The sequence below is a fragment of the Sorex fumeus genome, unplaced genomic scaffold, assembly GCF_029834395.1.
Source record: "Sorex fumeus unplaced genomic scaffold, SorFum_2.1 ptg000021l, whole genome shotgun sequence".
In the NCBI taxonomy this organism is placed as follows: Eukaryota; Metazoa; Chordata; class Mammalia; order Eulipotyphla; family Soricidae; genus Sorex; species Sorex fumeus.
The window spans coordinates 12309394-12329705 of NW_026606078.1; the positions used below are offsets into that span (position 1 = coordinate 12309394).

Below are 20312 nucleotides of genomic sequence, written 5' to 3' on the forward strand. Positions count from 1 at the left end.
TGGATTGTTGTATTTCAGGGTTTTTCCACCCCATGTCTGGTAGATTCATTAGAAAGAGAAGGTGCTTCCTGAAAATCAGCTTCCTCTTTTCTCCTCTTTTCCCAGTGTCACTCTAGGTCTCCTGTACATGCAGTGAAAGAGGAGGGATTTCAACAGGCATTGACAGCTCTGTTATTGAGACTCTGAGTGATGGGGAATGATACCCCTGTGTCCAATAAATCTCGCCATTCACCTCAGTTACCTCAGGTTCACATTTCCTCTCTGGAAAATTTAAATTTGAATTATGAAACTGCTCGTGCAATCCAGTTCATCTCAAATCTCACCTATCCCTGAAAAATGTTTTTTTTTTCCTGCCTCAGTGAAACCACAAAGATCTTTAGCCCCTGTGCACCCTAATTTTAGTCTGGGGTTACAGTTCTACTCTGTCACTAACTTCCTCATTTTAATAACTTTAAAACAGTTACAAGCTGTGTACTCAATATAATTAATTGTTCCTTGAAACAAGCACCCTATGAATAATACAGGAATGCCTTTCATTGTTGAACGCTGGAAAAAAGACGTAAAACTTTATCTTCAATACAGGTTTCATGAAAGGCATAACCATAGCAGTCTCTGCCCACACACATTACAATGTTAATGCAGATGCTAGTCCTGGGTCTAGGAATCCCTACTAGATGTGGTGGTTAATCTCTTCTTTGATTCACATGGCAGACTGCCCAGCATCCCTGTGGGAGTTCTCTGTGGACACTTTGAGTGCCTCTGATGGCCTCATCACTTGAGGTATCCATGAAGACATTAGTCAATTAGTTATATAACGTTCCATATCAAAAGATGTACGGACTTCACACAGCCTTGATTTGCTCTTAGTTTTTAGGGGTTAGGTTTCCAGAGGTATCTTTGCTGTGTACCTTTGGCTAACCATTCTCATGAAGGTATATGTGAGCTATGGATAATAAGGAACACTTTACACTTGAAGATTTGGGTATAGCAGTAGGTTTTTCTTTCTTATTTTTTTCTTTTTTTTTTTCTTTCTTATTGTCGATAGCACAGCGGGTAGGGCATTCGCCTTACAAGCGGCCAACACGGCCGACCCGAGTTCGATTCCTCTGCCCCTCTCGGAGAGCCCAGCAAGCTACCGAGAGTATTCGATATGCCAGACACAGTAACAACAAAGTCTCCAATGGAGACGTTACTGGGCCCGCTCGAGCAAATCGACGATCAACGGGAGGGCCTTTACCTTTACCTTTATTGTCAGGTCTTATTTTATCAACATGGGGTACTGTCTTGCGGGATTTATTATGCAGAACATCTTTTTCCCTGCAAGAATAGCATCTAAGAGAACATAATAGAGAATAATTCGGAAAAGCCGTTGTCTGTTTATAACTGGTTTCAGAGATGACCTCTCATAATTTCTGTGTTCTATGTACTTACAAGCTGCATAAAGAGACCTTGGAGAGTCGAAGAGATAGTTCATCAGATAAGGTGAATTCCTTGCACATTTCTGACTAGGGCTAGAGCATACAGCATACAGTACCTGAACCCTTCCAGGAGTTATCTCTGAGTACAGAGCCAGGAGTTAGGCCTGAGCATAGCTGAGTGTGGCCCCAAAATCCTCCCTTCCCAAAAGAAGGATGGTCTTTGAATATTACCCCAGTTTGGTTTTCTTCTTCTTAGGAGAGAAAAGACCATTAGCTAAGTTTACCCAGCCAACAAAAAAATTATATATCTAACAACAACAACAACAATAACAACAACAACCATCCTGTTATTCGTCGATTGCCTCAAGCAGGCCCCAGTAACGTCTCCTTCGTCCTAGTCCTGAGATTTTTTTTAAAAAGTGCCATATTCAAGACTCTTTCAGAGTTAGGAGAATGAGGTCCTTCATTGTTACTGGTATTTGGCATATTGGGTATGCCACGGGGAGTTTGCCAGACTCTGCCTTGTGGGCAGGTTACATTCGGTAGCCTGCCAGTTTGTCCAAAGAGAATAAAGAACATGTGAAGAAAGAACATGAAGGAATAACAATCGTAGTTCGAAGAAGCAGTAGTCCTGCTGAATTGGACTTAAAAGATGATTTGCCACAGACACAAGGAAAATGTAGAGATAGATAAAAGAGTGACAGTGTCGGCAGTGACACAGCTCTGGGCTCTAATAATGAGACAGAGCTGACCATGAGCCCATGGAACCCCTGTGAGGAAGACCCAGAGCTGAGCACTCCCACAGATTCTGATGCAAGACATTGGTTTCAGCTAAGTCCTACTGATGCTTCAAACTTATATATCTAAATATATTAATATAGGACACAGTGGGATGGTGAGAGCCCTCCACACCCCAAGGGACCCAGCCCCGGCAGCTGACCTCCACTGCCCAACCACTGCCATGCTCCAAGATGCTTTCCAGACCGTGCAGCCGCAAATCGGCCACACAACACATTATAAAACACTTCCTACCCATTTATGCCTCTCGGAGAGCCCAGCAAGCTACCGAGAGTATCCTGCCCACACGTGCAGAGCCTGGCAAGCTCCCTGAGGTGTATTCGATATGTCAAATACAGTAACGACAAAAGGTCTCATTCCCCTGACTCTGAAAGAACCTCCAATCATTGGGAAAAGAAGAGTAAAAAGAGGCTGCTAAAATCTCAGGGCTGCCCAGGGAGTTTGTGTGTGTTGTAGGTGCTCTAGGGAGTGTGTGTGTTTGTGTGTAGGAGGTGTGCTAGGGAGTGAGTGTGTATGTGTAGGAAGTGCTCTAAAGAATGTGTGTGCAGAACATGCTCTAAGGATCGTGTCTGTGTGTGCATGTGTGAAGGAGGTTTTCTAGGAGTGTGTGAGGTGTTCTATGGAGTGTGTGTGTCTGTGTGAAGGAGGTGCTTTAAGGACTGTGTGTCTGTGTGTGAAGAAATAGCTCTAGGGAATGTGAGTGTATGTGTTGGTGCTGTTATAAGGAATGTGTGTGTGTGAGTGTGAGTAGCAGGTAATCCAAGGAGTGTGTGTTTAGGTGCACTTAGAGCACTAAGTAGTGTGCATGTGTGTGTGAGGAGGTTCTCTAAGGAGTGTATGTGTGTGAAGGAGATGGTCTAGGGAGTGTGTGTGTGTTTGTGTGAAGGAGGTGCTTTAGAGAGTGTGTGTCTGTGTCCATGTGTGAAGGAAGCACTCTAAGGAGTGTGTGTGTGTGTGTGGGGGGGGTGTGGGTGTGTGAAGGAGGTGCTCTAGGTATAGTATGTGTTGTGTGTATGTGAGGAAGTGTTTTGGGGAGTGTGCATGTATGAAGGAGGTGCTCTAGGGAGTGTGTGTGTGTGTAGGAGGTGCTGTAGGGAGTTTTTTTTGTGTGTAGGAGTTTCTGTAAGCAGTGTGTGTGTCTTTGCATGTAGGAGGTGCTCTAATGAGTGTGTGTGAGTGTATGTGTATGTAGGAGGTAGTCTAGGGAATTTGTGTGTGTGAGAGAGAGTGTGTCATTGGTGCTCTAGGGAGTGTTTGTATGTGAGTGTGTGTGTGTAGGAGGTGCTCTATGGAGTGAGTGTGTGTATAGGAGGTGCTCTAAGGAGTGTGTTTGTGTGTAGGAAATGCTCTAAAGTTTGTGTGTGAAGGAGCATGTGTGTCTGTGTGTGAAGGAGATTGTCTAGGGAGTGTGTGTGTGTGTGTGTGTGTGTGTGAAGGAGGTGCTCTAGGGTGTGTGTGAACATGTGTGAAGGACGTGCTCTAAGGAGTGTGTGTTTGTGAAGGAGATTCTCTAAGGAGTGTATGTGTGTGTGTGTGCATGTATGAAGGAGGTACTCTTAGGTCTGTGTGTGTATGTGAAGGAGATGCTCAAGGGAGTGTGTGTGTGTGTGTGTGTGTGTGTGTGTGTGTGTGTGTGTGTGTGAATGAGGTGCTCTTCTGAGTGTGGGGGAAGGGCAGTGAGGAGGCTCAGGGAGAGACCTTGTGTCAGGGAATGGACTATCACTTCCAGGCTCTCTTCTCTTCCCCTTCACTCTTCACAGTGGGAATAACGGCCACGACGGCTCCCAACCTGGCCTCAGACCTCAGAGGACGCTGCTGGTTGAACCTGGGATCCATCTCTGAGGTCTCCTTGAAGATCACGAGGGAGAGACCATCCCTGAGGGTTCAGCATCCTGCCTTCAGCATCCCTGCTGCCTGTCTTTCCCGTGGGAACCCCATAGTCTTTGTGCATCTGGGTCACCCGCCGGTCACCGAGCTCTGTCTGAGAGACCTAATTCAGTCCACCTCTCTCTCCTTCCTCCCAGAATGTCCAGTTCCTCTGTCAGCCCTCTGAGCAGCCAGTGTCCTGGCCACCAGGGTCTGTTGTGGTCATCTTTGGTTCCTCTTCCAAATATCCTTATTTCAGACCATCTAAAACGGTGCTACTGGCTATTTTCAAAAAATGACAGACACTAAAAATGTGCAGTGGATATATCGGAGATATATAGGAGAAATATTTCCATCCTATGTGGGGCATAACAGACTATGAGTCTTGATACAATACTCATTTTCTCTCTTAAATAAATGAAAATCAGGTGGGCAAAAAAAAAATCTCAGGGCTGGGAGGAATAGAGAAGTTACTGGTGCCCACTCGAGTAAATCGAAGATCAACAGTATAACAGTGATGATGACAGTGATAGGACACAAAAAATTTATTTAATAATGCATTAGCATTTTCCTGATTGGTATATCCTATAAAACTTCATTCAGCATCTTCTAGTAGTAGACAGGAATATATACATATATATATTTATATATATAGTTCATCAATTTGCTGGAGTGGGACCAGTAACACCTCCATTGTGAGACTTGTTGTTACTGTGTTTGGCGTATCTAATACATCACAGGTAGCTTTCAAGGCTTTGCTGTGCGGGCGAGATACTCTCGGTAGCTTGCTGGGCTCTTCGAGAGTGGTGGAGGAATTGAACCTGGGCCGACTGGGTCGGCCACATGCAAGGCAAACACCTTACCAACTGTGCTATCGCTCCAGCCCATATATATAAATATATCAAGTCATAACGTGTTGCAACCCTTGGTTTTTATCTGATACAGAAACTCCAAGCTGTGCTGTGGAGTAACATCTCCCAATCATGGAATACATTCCTATTTTTTCCCAGCCAGGATATCTTTGGAATCTTTTGGGTATTAGTCCTGCACCACTGTTTTCAAAAGGAATATAACCTAAAATGATGAATGAAAGGTAAATGAATATCATATAAAATGATGACTAATGCATGAATACCATCTGAAATAAGCATGTTAGCACTATCCAAATAAGACTTCCTACATGCTACTGCTGCATCACAATCGTATGTTTTCTTATTGTCTGAAATCTTTAAACTCTGGACCTTAGCACTCAGCGCCCTCTACACTCAAGTAGTGCGAATATCTAACATGAATGCCAGGAAATGAGAATAATTAGAGTTCTCAGGAATATAACCAGACTGCATTTGACCTGAAGTTCATAACCTACGACATGCCAAGCACAGGTTCTATGACACACTTAATGTCATATTAAGCTCTGGAAAATTGGAATTTCAAATAAAGGGCATATCAAGACTCAGAATAATTGTGTTCCTTCAGTGTTGAATGAAATGACTGCGAACTAAATGACTTTATTAGTGCATCTGTACTCAAAAGCAGAGGGAGAGGTTGAGCTTGCAGTTTTTGTCTCACTTCCCCCCTGAATCTGTGACTGTGGAAATGGTTGCTGAACCACAGAGCACAGAAATACTCAGCCTCATCCTCAGCCTTGGCTCCAGTGATGGTGAGGGCTGCCTTGTTTCCAAGCAGGGAGCCAGAGAATCGAGCAGGGACATCAGGCCCCCTATTACTTGTTCCACCTATTAGACCCCAGGGCTTCTGGTAGGGTTTCTGTTGAACCCAGTTGGCATAGTTACTGGTGGTAACAGCCCCAGCATTGGAGCCACAGGTGAGTGTAACTGTGCTCTCAGGGGTTGCAGCCAGTGATGTTTCCTGAATCACTACATTCTGGGAAGTGACCCCTGCAAACAAATGAGAGACTAAGATAAGAGGAAGAGACAGGGTCAAGAAAGTGGAAAATGTCCTCTACCATCTTTTCTCACCAACCCAGAAAACTCCTCTGACCTGTGCAGTGAGCCAGAAGAGTGAGCAGGATAGGAGTCCAGGTCATAGTGTTGAGAGTACCGTGCTTTTCCAGACCCATTAACACAGAACCAGGTTATGAGCTCTTCTTATCTCTCCTACAACCTGTGGAGGTGGGACTATCATGCAAATGAGTTACACAGGGGTGCTCCACTGTGTAACAGAGTCACCACTACTGAGATGTTCTACATCACTATGTGCTTGTGGGTCCCCAGCCCTTTTACTGCTCATCTTGCTCTTTCACAGCTTGACCCATTGTTGCTGGTGTGCATTGATGAGAACATACACTTCTCCAAGTCTATTTCCCAACACTTTGCTCAGTCATGGAGATTTTCAGTTTCTAAATAGTCAAATTAGTGCCTATGATTCCTCAGGCAAAAATTGATGGGATAAATTTGGGGAAGGGGAAACTATGTGAATTGCTACTTCCTTATTTACTCTAGTCTACTTAACCTAGATATCTTTGTTGATCAGAGGCTTTATGGTTTAAAATTCTCCTAACTATTGATACAGGTTCATCAGAAACCCACCCAATAATTGTTCCCAGAAACCCACCTTAACACTTGTGAAATTTGTTATCTCAGGATCTATTTTTTCTCTATCAAGGACTCAATAATAATTTAGAAATTTTATTTTATTTTAATTTATTATTATTTTATTATTTCATTATTTTATTTGGTTATCATCACTTACTTTCTAAATTACTTGTCCTCACACATATGTGTGTATGTGAGAGATAGAGAAGGAAGGAGGGGGAGAGAGCAAGAAAAAAGAGAAAGAGAAAATGAGAACTACAGAAACAAGTGAGGGTCATAGATTTTATTTTATTTTATTTTTTATTTTTTTATTTTTATTAGTGAGACACCATGAGGTACAGTTGTAGATTTACAAATTTTTGTGCTTGGGTTTCAATTATACAATGATGAAATACCCATCCCTCCACCAGTGCCCATTTCCCACCACCACAGATCCCAGTATCCCTCCCACCCCCCCACTCCCCCATCTGTCCCTGCCTCTGTGGTAGGGCATTCCCTTTTGTTATCTCTCTCCTATTGGGTGCTGTGGTTTGCAAAAGAGGCAATAGGTGACAATCACGTTTGGTCTATAGTCTACTTTCAGCATGCTTCTCCCATCCTGGGAGGATTTTCCCAACACCATTTATTTGGTGCTCCCTTCTCTATCTGAGCTCCCTTTCCCCCTAGCATGTGTGGCTGGCCTCCAAGCTATGGAGTAAAATTCCTGGTACTAATCTCGGCCATTCTTGGGTGTTAGTCTCCTATTTTGTTCCTTTATGTTCCCCAGATGAATGCAATCTTTCTATGTCTATCCCTTTCTTTCTGAGTCATTTCGCTTAATATGATACCTTCCATGTAGTACCACCACTTGCATGTAAATTTCATGACTTCATCTTTTCTAACAGCTACATAGTGCTCCATTGTGTAAATGTACCAAAGTTTCTTTAACCAGTCATCTGTTCTCGGGCACTCAGGTTTTTTCCAGATTCTGACTATTGTAAAGAGTGCTGCAATGAACAAACAAGTGCAGTTCTGTAAACCCAGTGGTTTCTTTTGGGGAAATGGTGGGGAGACAAAGATGTGGAAAAAAACTCAATATTTTAATAAAGTTTAAAAAAATACGTACAGTAGAGAAAAAAGATGGAAAGGTATGCAATTCATTATTTGAAGTCAGTATAACTAGAAAACCAGAACGTGGTGAGGTAGAAAACAGAGAAAAATATATGAAGAGAAGTTCTCAACTCAAGTCGTTTCCTGGAAAGGAAATTTTTATGTGCTCATGTTTTAGTTTTACCAGCTTGGAGCAATTGAATGCACAGGCCTTGGTTCTCATCATGTGGTCTTCACGGGGTGCATCATATAAGATACCTTGCTCACCCAAGGCAAACATCCGAAGGAAAACAAAAGAGAATAACTAGGACAATCCATTACATTTTTATAGCTATTAATTGAGTCAACATTTAATTGTTTCTCTTCTACTTATTTTATAAATGGGTTAAAGATGGTTTACTTCTTTGGAATATTAGTCCCTAATTTACTTCTTTTTAGCACAGTGGGGTGATTGGCTCAAGCTTTAATTCACCAAATTATTTGCCTAATTATTTTAACATAAATCACACAATTATATATATATGTTCAATTAAATTTTGCCTCCTTTATATATTCAAAAAAATCCTGCTTGTCGTTTTTTAACCATAGTTGAGAAATGCTGAGCATGTAGTAGTTCACTAATGCTATTGCCCTTGCTGTCTATCTGACCCAGAACCTCCAGGCTATAGTACTGATGACATCTTCAGATCATGAAAGCCCTTCTGATTTCTTCCCACCCAGAGCACTATACACTCTTTTCTGTGTGGGTTCACTGTTGGAATTGCTGACTCATGATGCACTGCTCATTTCACCCATAACAATGAGAGTTGGGGAAGGTGACTTCAGAAAGGTGTGTTCATCAATTTGTACAGGTTTGCAACTATGAATATTACCTAAAAGGTGTCTTTCAAATGAGACTTTCAATGTAGAACTGTTTCTCATGGTCATGTCTTTTTCCTGTTTTCTCCAATCCTCAAACCCCGTTACTTTTATAGTCTGTACTCAAGGCAGGGATCATACATGGACTTGAAAGTCAAGAGATGGGATCCCTGAGATCTACCTTGTGGTTATTACAAGTCTTCTGTCTCACCCCAAAGGTTCATTACTCTCACATTGCATACAATTTCCTAAATCTTGTCCATAGCTTCCTACACACTAATATACACTTTTGTCTTTACACACAAAAAATACAAACTTAATATCATATTAGATTCAAGGAAAGAAGACTTTTATTTATTTTTGTTTGTTTGTTTTTATTTTTTTTAAAATTTTTATTAGTGAAACATCCTATTGTTCGTCGATTGCCTTGAGCAGGCCCCAGTAACGTCTCCTTCATCCTAGCCCTGAGATTTTTTAAAATGTGCTATATTAATGGCTCTTTCAGGGTTAGGAGAATGAGACCAACCATTGTTACTGGTATTTCGCATATTGGGTACACCACGGGGAGTTTGCCAGACTCTGCAGTGTGGGCAGGTTACATTCAGTAGCCTGCCAGTTTGTCCAAAGTAAGGATGAGATAATAAGATATCCTGCGGCCATGAATGAGGCCGCGCGATTCCTGGATCTGGGTTTTATAGTCTCTGGGTCTTGGCTATTGATGGGATTACACGGCGCCAGGGGGCCAGTTGGTGGGTGTAACCCCTGCCTAATGGAATATGGAGGATCTGGGTGGAGGATGCTCAGCCCCAATCTGAGCAGGCTTGGAGATCTCAGCCCCGGGACCCGCATGCCTTTGTTCCTCTGCTGGTACCTTCATGCATGTGGAGAGTGAAACACAAAGAGGTACAATTGTAGATTTACAAATTTTTGTGCTTGGGTTTCAGTTGTACAATGATCAATTACCCATCCCTCCACCAGTGCCCATTTTCCACCGCCACTGATCCCAGGATCCCTCCTCCCTCCCCCCCACCCCCCCCCCCCCGCCCCGTCTCACTCTGCCTCTATGGCAGGGCATTCCCTTTTTTTCTCTCTCTCCTTTTGGGTGTTGTGGTTTGCAAAAGAGGCATTGAGTGGCAATCATGTTCGGTCTGTAGTCTACTTTCAGCATGCATATCCCATCCCATATCCATATACAAGGGTGTATCCTCCCAACACCCTTTAGGAAACAAGATTTTTAAGGGAAGGTGTATTTAAAATTCTAGAATATAGCTTTGTTCCCTCACTGTTATCAGGAATATTTTTATTTTTTCATCAACCTTATAATGAAATTACTGTAGACTAACTGGTTTTATTTGAGCACATGGTGTACTCAGGCCTAGAGGGTGAAGCAAAGCCTGGGTTTATGTCTCAGATACCTACCTGAACTTGCCACTGTACAAATAGTTGCTGAACTATAGAGCACAGAAACACTCTGCCTTATATCAGCCTTGACTCCAGTGATGGTGAGGGCTGCCTTGCTTCCAAGCAGGGAGGCAGAGAATTGGGCAGGGATTCCTGGCAAATGGTTGCTGGAATCATATACTAAACCCTGGAGTAACTGGTAGGGTTTCTGGTGGACCTAATGAGCATTATTGCTGGTGGTGACAGTACCAGCACTTGGGTTTTGTGAATCACTGTGTTTCTTGAATCACCTCATTCTGGGACATGACCCCTGAAAACACAGGTGAGACCAAGGTCAGAGATGAGACAATATCATAAAGGTGCAAGTTATCCTTTCCTGTTTTTTCCACCTACCTAGAAAGTCCCCCTGACCTGTAGAGTGAGCCAGAGTGTGAGCAGAAGAGGAGTCCAGGTCATGGTTCAGACACCACAGTGCCGAGTTCGCCAACCTTTTAGTCTACTTCCAACTTCTAAATTCCTCTTATACCTCCTTCAGCAGGGGAGGTGGGGATTCATGCAAATGAGTCCCTCAGGAGTTCTTGGATCCTGATCACATTAACTGAGGTTTTCTACATCATGAGCTGAAGTGATAGCACAGCGGGTAAGGCATTTGCCTTGCACGCGGTGGATATGGCCGACCCGGGTTTGATTCTTCTGCTCCTCTCGGAGAGTCTGGCAAGCTACTGAGAGTATCTCGCCTCTATGGCAAAGCCTGGCAAGCTACCAAACACAGTAATAAGTCTCACAATTTGTTGTGAGATGTCACAGGTGCCCGTTCGAACAAATTGATGAGCAACGGGAGGACAGTGCTACATGCTTCTACATTACAGATCTTTTGCTAGTGGACCGGTGGGTCTGAGGCTGCATTTCACTGCAGATCTTGCTCTCCTGCAGCCTGGTGCCTCACCCCCTCTAGTGTCCACTAATGGAAACATACAGACCTGCAAGTCTGAGCTTTTAGGTCTGTGTGTAGGTAAAAAAATTGCGTTATATAATTTTTAAGGCATAAACAGAAGGGATGGATTTCTTTCTTTTTTAAAATTTTTATTAGTGAAACAACATGAGGTATAGTTGTAGATTTAGAGATTTTGTGCTTGGGTTTCAATTATACAATAATCAAACATCCATCCCTCCACCAGTGCCCATTTTCCACCACCACGGGTCCCAGTAACCCTCCCCCCCGCCCATCCCACCCTGCCTCTGTGGCAGGGTATTCCCTTTCGTTCTCTCTCTCTCTCCTTTTGGGTGTTGTGGTTTGCAAGAGAGACATTGAGTGGCAATCATGTTTGGTCTATAGTATACTTTCAGCATGCTTCTCCCATCCTGGGAGGATCCTCCCAACATCCTTTATTTGGTGCTTCCTTCTCTATCTGAGCTCCCTTTTCCCTAGCATGTGTGGTTGGCCTCCAAGCCATGGAGTAAACCTCCTGGTACTAATCCCGGCCACTATTGGGTGTTAGTCTCCTATTTTGGAGCGATAGCACAGCGGTAGGGTGTTCACCTTACAAGCGACCAACATGGCTGACCCGAGTTCCATTCCTCCGCCCCTCTCGGAGAGCCCAGCAAGCTACCGAGAGTATTCGATATGCCAGACACAGTAACAACAAAGTCTCCAATGGAGACGTTACTGGGCCTGCTCGAGCAAATCGATGATCAACGGGAGGGCCTGAGGGGTTCACATGTTCCCCAGATGAATGCAATCTTTCTATGTCTATCCCTTTCTTTCTGACTCATTTCGCTTAGCGATCTGTCATATTTTAATTGAAGATCTCATTATTACACTTCTTTTTAAATTGTCTATTTTTTTCTATTTTAAACATTTGTTATGAGAAATGTCTTTATTCAGCTTGCCACCTCTCATTACATTGTCTTCAACAGTATGAATTACTGTGATATTCTTTAGAATATGCAGTTGATCCAGTTCTTTGGGATTCTTGGAAGAGGAAAGTATTGTCCCTCTGGAAGGAAGTCTTCAAGTTACTTTCCTGTATATTCCATGAATTGCCTTTTAAAATATTTTTTTCTTGTTAAGAATGAATTACATTCACTAAATAAATGTCAATATATAGTATAATTCTACTAATTTGGGTTTCTCAGAAAATATTCTCTGAGCTGGAGAATTTTCTGCAAATGTTTTACTGTGAATACATATACAGAAGATGAAGGTGGTAGGGAATATGACTTGTGGTAAAGCAAATGCCTTATATGTGTGAGACACTGAATACAACCCCAGGAACCATTAAACAAGAGAGAAATAGGATGGGATGGAGGAAGACATTTATCTCTAATGGGGTTGCAATAGAGATCCACTGACTCGTGTGGATATAAGGAATGCTAGTGTCTGCATGGGCTGGAGTGATAGCACAGTGGTAGGGAATTTGCCTTGCGCACAACCAGCCCAGTCGAGCTGGGTTCAATTCCTTCGCCCCTCTGGGAGAGCCCAATAAGCTACCGAGAGTATCTTTCCTGCATGGCAAAGCCTTGCAAGCTACTCGTGACATATTCAATATGCCAAACACACTAACAACAAGTCTCAAAATGGAGATGTTACTGGGTCCGCTTGAGCAAATTGATGAACAATGGGAGGACAGTGACAGTGACATTGTCTGCATATTATAGTTTTTTAAAAACTTTTATTAAGACACTACAATTTACAATACTATTAATGATAGAGCTTCATGTATCCAATGTATCAATACTGGGTGTCTACTTCTCTCCACCATTTCCCCCAAAGTCCCTTCCCACCTATCATTCCATCTTCTTCCTCACCTGCTTGATTTTGTTCTTTTTAATGTGTGCCATTCTCACGAATGTGAGGTGATATCTCATTGCTGTTTTGATTTAAATGTTCTCAATAATAAGTTGAAGGAAAAAATGGCATACTTCTTGGTCATCTGTATGTCTTGCTTAAGGGATTTTCTGTTCAACTCTTTTTCCCATTTTTTGATGTCCCCATGCCCAATAAGTTTTATAAGTGCTTTACATATCATGGATATTAACCTTTTTTTAGATGAATGCTAAGCAAATATTTTTTTCAGTCCGTGGGATGTCTTTTGTCTAGTCATCATTTCATTTGCAATGCAGAAGTTTCTTAGTTTGATGTAGCCACATGTGTTTAGTTTTCTTTCTGTTTGCCTGACCAATGACATCGATTCATGTAAAAAGCCTCTAGATTCAATTTCATGAATGGTTATATTTATGTTATTCTCAATATACATTTTTTGGATGCAGATCTTATATCAAGAGCTTTAATTCATGTTTTGTTTTTTGTTTTTTGTTTTTTTTTTTTGGGGGGGGGGGTGGGCATACCTAACTATACCTGACTGTGCTCAGGGCTTCCTCCTGCCTCTGCTCTTAGGAATCATTCCAGGTGAGTCTTGATTGACCATATGGGATTGAGCCCAGGTTCAATTTGTGCAAAGCAAGTACTTTATCTGCTATGCTTTTGCTATGGCCCTTTAATCTATTGTGAGCTGACTTTTTTTACATGATGTGAGATAGATGTGTCTGAATTAATAATTTTCCATGTGGCTGACCAATTTGCCAACATCATTTGTTGAAGATACTTATTTTGCTCTCTTTATACACTTTTATATCTTTTGTTGAAGATTAGATATCTATGTTACCAAAGGTCTGTCTCTGGGTTCTAAATTCTCGTCCATTGATCTAAGAGTCTTTATTTATTTCTGTACCACACCATATATTAAGTATTGCTTTGTAGTATAATTTAAACTTAGGGGAGAAACTAGCCTCCCTCCCATCATTTATTAGTAAGATTGTTTTGGCCACTTGAGAGTTTTAATGTTTCATATAACTTTTTAATTTTGGTTTTTGGGCCAAACCTGGTTGAGCCCAGAGATTATTCCTTGCTATGTGCTCAAGGATCACTCCTGGAACGATTTGGGGATCTATGCATAGTGCCAGGGATCAAACCAGTGTCAGACCGTAATGCAAAGCAAATACTTTACTCCTGTACTATCTCAAACCCACCAACAGTTTCTATGAGGCAAATATCACCTTGACACCCAAACCAGGCAGAGATGTAACTAATTAGGAAAGTTAGAGACCTCTATCCATAGTGAATATAAATTTAAAGAGCCTCAACAAATATTAGAAAACCAAATCGACATCATGATCTAGTAGGATTTATCTTAAAGATGCAAGGTGGTTTAATATATACAAGTCAAACAACATAATGGATTTTATAAATATATGAAAATATAAAAATCATACAATACTAATAGATGCAGAGAATTTGAGAAGATTCTACACACACTCATGACCAAAAGCCCTCTTACTAAAATAGGGATAGAAGAAAAATTCCTCAATATTGTTGAAGTCATGTAGCTTAAAACCACAACTAACATCTTATCAATGGTAAAAAGCTAAAAGCCTTTTCTCTAAGATGAGGGGCAAGACAAAGTTGCTGTTCTCATCATTTAGTATTGGAAGTCCTTGCCACAGAAATTAGACAAGAAAGAGCTATTAAGGGATTGCAGATTGAAAAAGAAGTCAGACTTTATTTGCAGATAAGATAACACTATATCAGAAAACCCTAGAGACACTGCCAACCCAATCCCCTTCACCCCACAACAAAAACCTCTTAGAAACAATAAAGTTGTACAGAGAAATGACAAACTATGAAAATTTGTGGCATTTCTATATACAAACAATAAAGTAGAAATTAACATTTTATTCAAAATTGTTCATCAAAAATTCAAATATTTGAGAATCAGCTAAACAAATGAAGTGAACTACTATTATAAAAAAGAAATTAAGAAGAGAGGAGAATCCTCTGTAAATGGATTGAAGGATTGGTATTGCTAAAATGGCATCCCTACACAAAGCATTAAACAGAATCAATGTAGTCCCAAATAAAATTTCCACGTCAGTTTTTTGAGACATAGACCAAATGTTGTTAACATTAATATGGAGGAGCCAGAGAGTTAGGAGGAAAGGCTAACATTTTGAATAACATTTTTATTTCCTTGCTAATCAGTAGTCTTTTCAGCTGCTCTGTTTCCTCTCTTTTTTATTTTTATTATTTTTTTTTATGAAGGGAGGTTGCAGCTTAGGGATAGCTCACCTGGGCGGCAGTGGTGGAGCTTAATACTTACTCCAGGTAGGCTCACGTACTGTATGCAGTGCCAGGGATCTATCCTGGGTCAGCCACTTTCAAGGCCAATGCCCTGCCCACTGTGCTGTATCTACAGCCCCACTGTTTCCTCTTCATTCTATCTTGGATAGTTATATGTCCAAAAATGTAATCATTTCTTCTAGGGAAAAGTAACTGAGACTCACAGGCAGAGAGGGAATAAGCTGTAGTTGTGTTGTTTAGTAAGTATGCACTGTTCACTGTATCACTGTCCTTCAGTTGTTCATCAATTTTCTCCAGCGGGCCCAGTAATGTCTCCATTGTGAGACTTGTTACTGTGTTTGGCATATTGAATATGTCACGGGTAGCTTCCCAGGATTTGCCTTGAGGGCGAGATACTCTCAGTAGCTTGCCGGGCTCTCCAAGAGGGGCAGAGGAATGAACCCCGCGTCACCCTGTCAGCTGCGTGCAAGGCAAACTCCCTACCCGCTGTAGTATCGCTCCAGTAAGTAAGTATATCCTTGAAAATAAAATTCTATAACCAACTTGACTGAGAATTATTGCCTGCTGTGAAGCCTCATTCTGAGAAACAACCTCAGCACTAAGCAGAGGCAGTCACTCAGATTTGAGCACTTATTTGAGTCAAAAGGATTGTGCTAGCTTTCCTATTCAGGTATGTTGTTGTGAATCAGAAACCGTAGGAGTATAATGCCTCATCTTCAGAGCAAGTCCCTGTGATGGGAAGAGTAGTCTTGTGTCCAGGGAGGGAACCAGAGGTCATTCAATGATACAAGAATCTACAAGGGTGAGATCAGATCTTGCGGTACATGCTTGAGCCTCTATTGAACCCATTGTTTGTAGTCACTGGTGGTGACAAATTCAGCACACCAATATCAGGTGAAAGTGACTACCTCTTCAGAAAATTTCCTTCATGAATCACTTCAGCCTGGAAAGTGGATCCTATAAGCAACAATACAGATAGAAATTTCATGGTCAGATCAGGGGAATGATGGGCTAGAAATGATGGGGTATACTTCCAGAAACGGAATTGCTAGGTCTTATGGGAGCTCAATTCCTAGTTTTATTGAGTAGTGTTTATACATGTATACAAATTTTCAAGGGGATAGACATGAGTAAGATATGACATGCTTTTTCTGTGTTTTACTTAAGTTAGTATACAAAATCAGAAGATACCTACTGATTCTGAGAAGGTGGACTAAGGAAATCCTTATACAATGGGAAATAAAAATTGTTAAACTATATGGAAATAGTAAAGAGGCTCCAGAATCTGAACATGGAATATCACATGGAGAGCATTCACTTGACTAATCATCAGAGGAAATAAATTCAGTACTCAGGAGAGACATCTATACTTAGAAACTGATTGAAAAATTATAGAAATTAAAACATAAAAGCAACCTACTATTCTCAGTATCCTCCCATTTGTTTCCTTGTGTGTTTCTACCTCATTTTACTTATTAAGTATCATGAACGTTCCACTTTATTTTAAAAAAGTTAAAATTCTTTTCTGGAATTTATGACTAGAAGGTGTAATTTAAATAAGTTGCTAATTATTATCTATATTTTTCCTTTACAGCAATCCATATACTTATAGTGCATAAAAAGTGATTTCTAATAAAAAACATGCTATAAATACATAAATAGAGTGTTTTCTTTCTTACTTTTAGTAAGAATAGACATCATTACTGATACTTTTGGAGGAAATGTATTTGATAGCATTACTTCTTCATGCCTGGAAACGTTCCTAGACTCTGTATTTAGCCTATATACCAAAAAACAGAAATAGAGTAAGTCCTAACTAATGTCAAGCCATACTGCTTTGGAAAGCAGTATTATAAGTGAAGGAGTTTATCAAGTCCTGGAATAATTTTGTTTCCTTTGGAGTTTCCAGAAATGGTTGTTTTTATTTTGTCATGGGCATTATAAAAAAGACTTTGAACTAGCCGACTTCAATATAGGATCAGTGGCACTCAGTACTAAAAAATGAAGCTAAGTTGGGGTTTAGGTCTCATTTCCCCATCTGTATCTGTCACTGTGGAAATGGTTGCTGAACCACAGAGCACAGAAATACTCAGCCTCGTCCTCTTCCTTGGCTCCAGTGATGGTGAGGACTGCCTTGTTTCCAAGCAGGGAGCCAGAGAATCGAGCTGGAACGTCTGGATGTCTACTGGTTCTACTTATTAGACCCCAGGGTTTCTGGTAGTGCTTCTGTTGAATCCAGTTGGCAGCAATACTGGTAGTAACAGCCATAGTGCTGGAGCCACAGATAAGAGTAACTGTGCCCCCAGGATTTGTAGACAGTGATGGTTCTTGAATTACCACATTCTGAGAAGTAACTCCTGAAAATAGACAGGAGACCAAGGACAAAGGACAAAGGATGAGACAATGATATAAAGGTGCAGCATAGCATCCTTTGCCATTTTCCCCCACCAACCCAGAGAGTTCCCCTGACCTGTGCAGTGAGCCAGAATTGTGAGCAGGAGAGGAACCCAAGTCATGGTGTAGACAACCCAATGCTGTGATTTTTCAGACCCCCTCAGCACGGGACCAACCTCCAAGCTCTCCTTATACCTGCTTCCTTCTGTGGAGGTGGGGCTGTCATGCAAATGAATTCCTCATGGTCACTCAGCAGTTTGATCATGGCAGAGTTTCTTGAGTTGTTCCAAGTTAGTGACATGTACTATAGGTCCCAGGGCCTGGGGGTGCAATCCATGCAGAATTTGATCTCAGAGCATGACACACATCCCCCTCTTCACTCCTGCTTGTCTTTTTTGCTAGTGTCCAACCTTTCTTTACCCATTAAATTTTTTATTAAAAAATTATGATTCACAAAGATATTCACAGCAAATTTTAGACATACAATGTTCCAGCACCAATGCCACCAGTGTTAAATTCCCACCATCAGTTTTCCCAGTTTCCATCCCCTCCAACATCCCAGCCTGCCACCTTGAAAGACACATTTTAAATTTTTATTGCTGTAGTTTGGATCTCATGTTTTCAGTGTTGTTGACAATGTGGTTTGCATATTGTAACTTTACCACTCTTTTAGACCCACTAACGTACTTGTGGACTTTGGCCCTGTCCCCTGTACATCCTTCTTTCCTTTCCTTCTTCCAACCTTTTGTCCTCAGGTCTAGAGTTATAGGTGTCAAAAAATCTAAATTCAGTGTCTGTTATTCCCCAGGCAGGAAATGGATGGATGAATTTTGATAATGAAAAATGTGCAGAATCAGCACTGTTATTCTTAACCCTTCTCCATTTTTTAGACAACTTTGTTAAATAGAGGCTCTGAGGTCAGGATTCTTCTGTGTTAATATATGCAAGTTCGGGAGAAACTCCTGAAATAACGTGGATACTTTATCGCATGGGTAATTGCTAATGTAACATACGTATGCTTCACCTCTCCCAATGCCTTTTATATCTTAGTGTGCTCGGCCACAAAGCCACAAGCAGCACATGGGCTTAGACAGCATATGTGTGAGTTTCCTTTGATCAAGGTGACTTTTGTAGTGTTTGTCCAATCTGCCCCCACATGGGTCTTCGGTCTTCCACCTATGGATGTGGTCAAGGTGGTACAGTTGGGAGTGGTCATTGGCCTTCTTTGAAATTACATTTTGGCCTTTGTTCTCTCAGGGTGTGTATGTGGTGGTGGGGATGGGGGGGGGGGAGCATGGGGAGGTCCAGCTTTCTCTCGGTCTGTTATTGGTGCCAGGTGAAGGTCTTATCAGACCTTAGTTCCTGATGACCTTAAGGCATGGTCATATATAATAAAAGCATAAGGCATGTTTTTACTACATCCTGGAAATTCCATTGCCATGGGAGCCCTTCCGTGACTACTGCCTACATCAATTTTATTAAAGGACCTGCTGTACTCAGCAGCAAAAGATGAAACTTAGCTTGGGGATTATGTCTCACTTTTCCACTTACATCTGACACTGTGGAAATGGTTGCTGAACCACAGAGTACAGAAATACTCAGCTTCATCCTCCTCCTCGGCTCCAGTGATGGTGAGGACTGCCTTGTTTCCAAGCAAGGAGCCAGAGAATTGGGCAGGGACATCTGGATGCCTATAATTGGTTCTAGCTACTAGACCCCAGGGCTTATGGTAGGGCTTCTGTTAAATCCAACAAGCATAATTACTGGTGCTAACAGCCCCAGTGCTGGAGCCACAGGTGAGTGTAATTGTGCCCCCAGCAGTCATGACTAGTGATGGTTCTTGAGTTACCACATTCTGAGAAGTGACCCCTGAAAATAGATAGACCAAGGAAAGAGGATTAGACAATGATATAAAGGAGCAGAGTATCCTTTGCCATTTTCTCCCACCAATCCAGAGAGTGCCCCTGACCTGTGCAGTGAGCCAGAAATGTGAGCAGGAGAGGAGCCCAGGCCATGGTGGAGACAACCCAAGGCTGTGATTTGTCAGACCCACTCAGCTCAAGACCAGCCTCCAAGTTCTCCTTATATCTGCTTCCACCTGCGGAGGTGGGGCTGTCATGCAAATGAGTTCCTCAAGGTCACTCAGCAGTGTAACCATGGCAGAGTTTCTGAGTTGTTCCAAGTCAGTGACAGGTACTAGAGATCCCCAGGGTCTGAGGCTGCATTTCGTGCCAAATTTGATTTCAGAGCATGACACACAGCCCCCCTCTAGTGTCCACTGATGGAAAGATTCACCTCTGCTTGTCTTTTTTCCTGCTTTCCGACTTTCTTTCCTTCCATCTAAAGTTTCTCAGTCTCAAAGGATCTAAATTCAGTGTCTGTCAGTCCTTCAAAAACTAGAAATTGAGCTTCCATATAACCCTGAAATACTACTTCTGGGAATATATCCCGAGAAAGTAAAAAAGCACAGTAGAAATCACATCTGTACCTATATGTTCATTGCACCACTATATTTTCAATAGCCAAAATCTGGAAACAACCCAAGTGTCCTAGAACAGATGACTGGTAGAGAAACTTTGGTATATCTACTCAATGGAATGCTATGCAGCTGTCAGAAGATGAAGTCATGAACTTTGCTTATAAATGAACAGACATGGAGTGTATCATGCTAAGTGAAATTAGTCAGAAAGAGAGGGACAGACGTAGAAGGACTGCTCTCATTTGTGGAGCATAAAACAACATAACATGAGGCTGACACCTAAGGATAGTAGATACACGGGACAGATAGATTGTTCC

The 20312-nt window shown here is 41.8% G+C and overlaps 1 gene segment (V, D, J or C); it reads right to left on the reverse strand.

Moving 5' to 3' along the window:
- Positions 1-17141: 17141 nt before the first annotated feature.
- Positions 17142-19550, reverse strand: LOC130022873 (Ig lambda-2 chain V region-like). The segment is given in 2 exon segments: positions 17142-17479; positions 19486-19550. Coding segments are annotated over 2 exon segments (384 nt in total).
- Between the last annotated feature and the right edge of the window lie 762 nt (positions 19551-20312).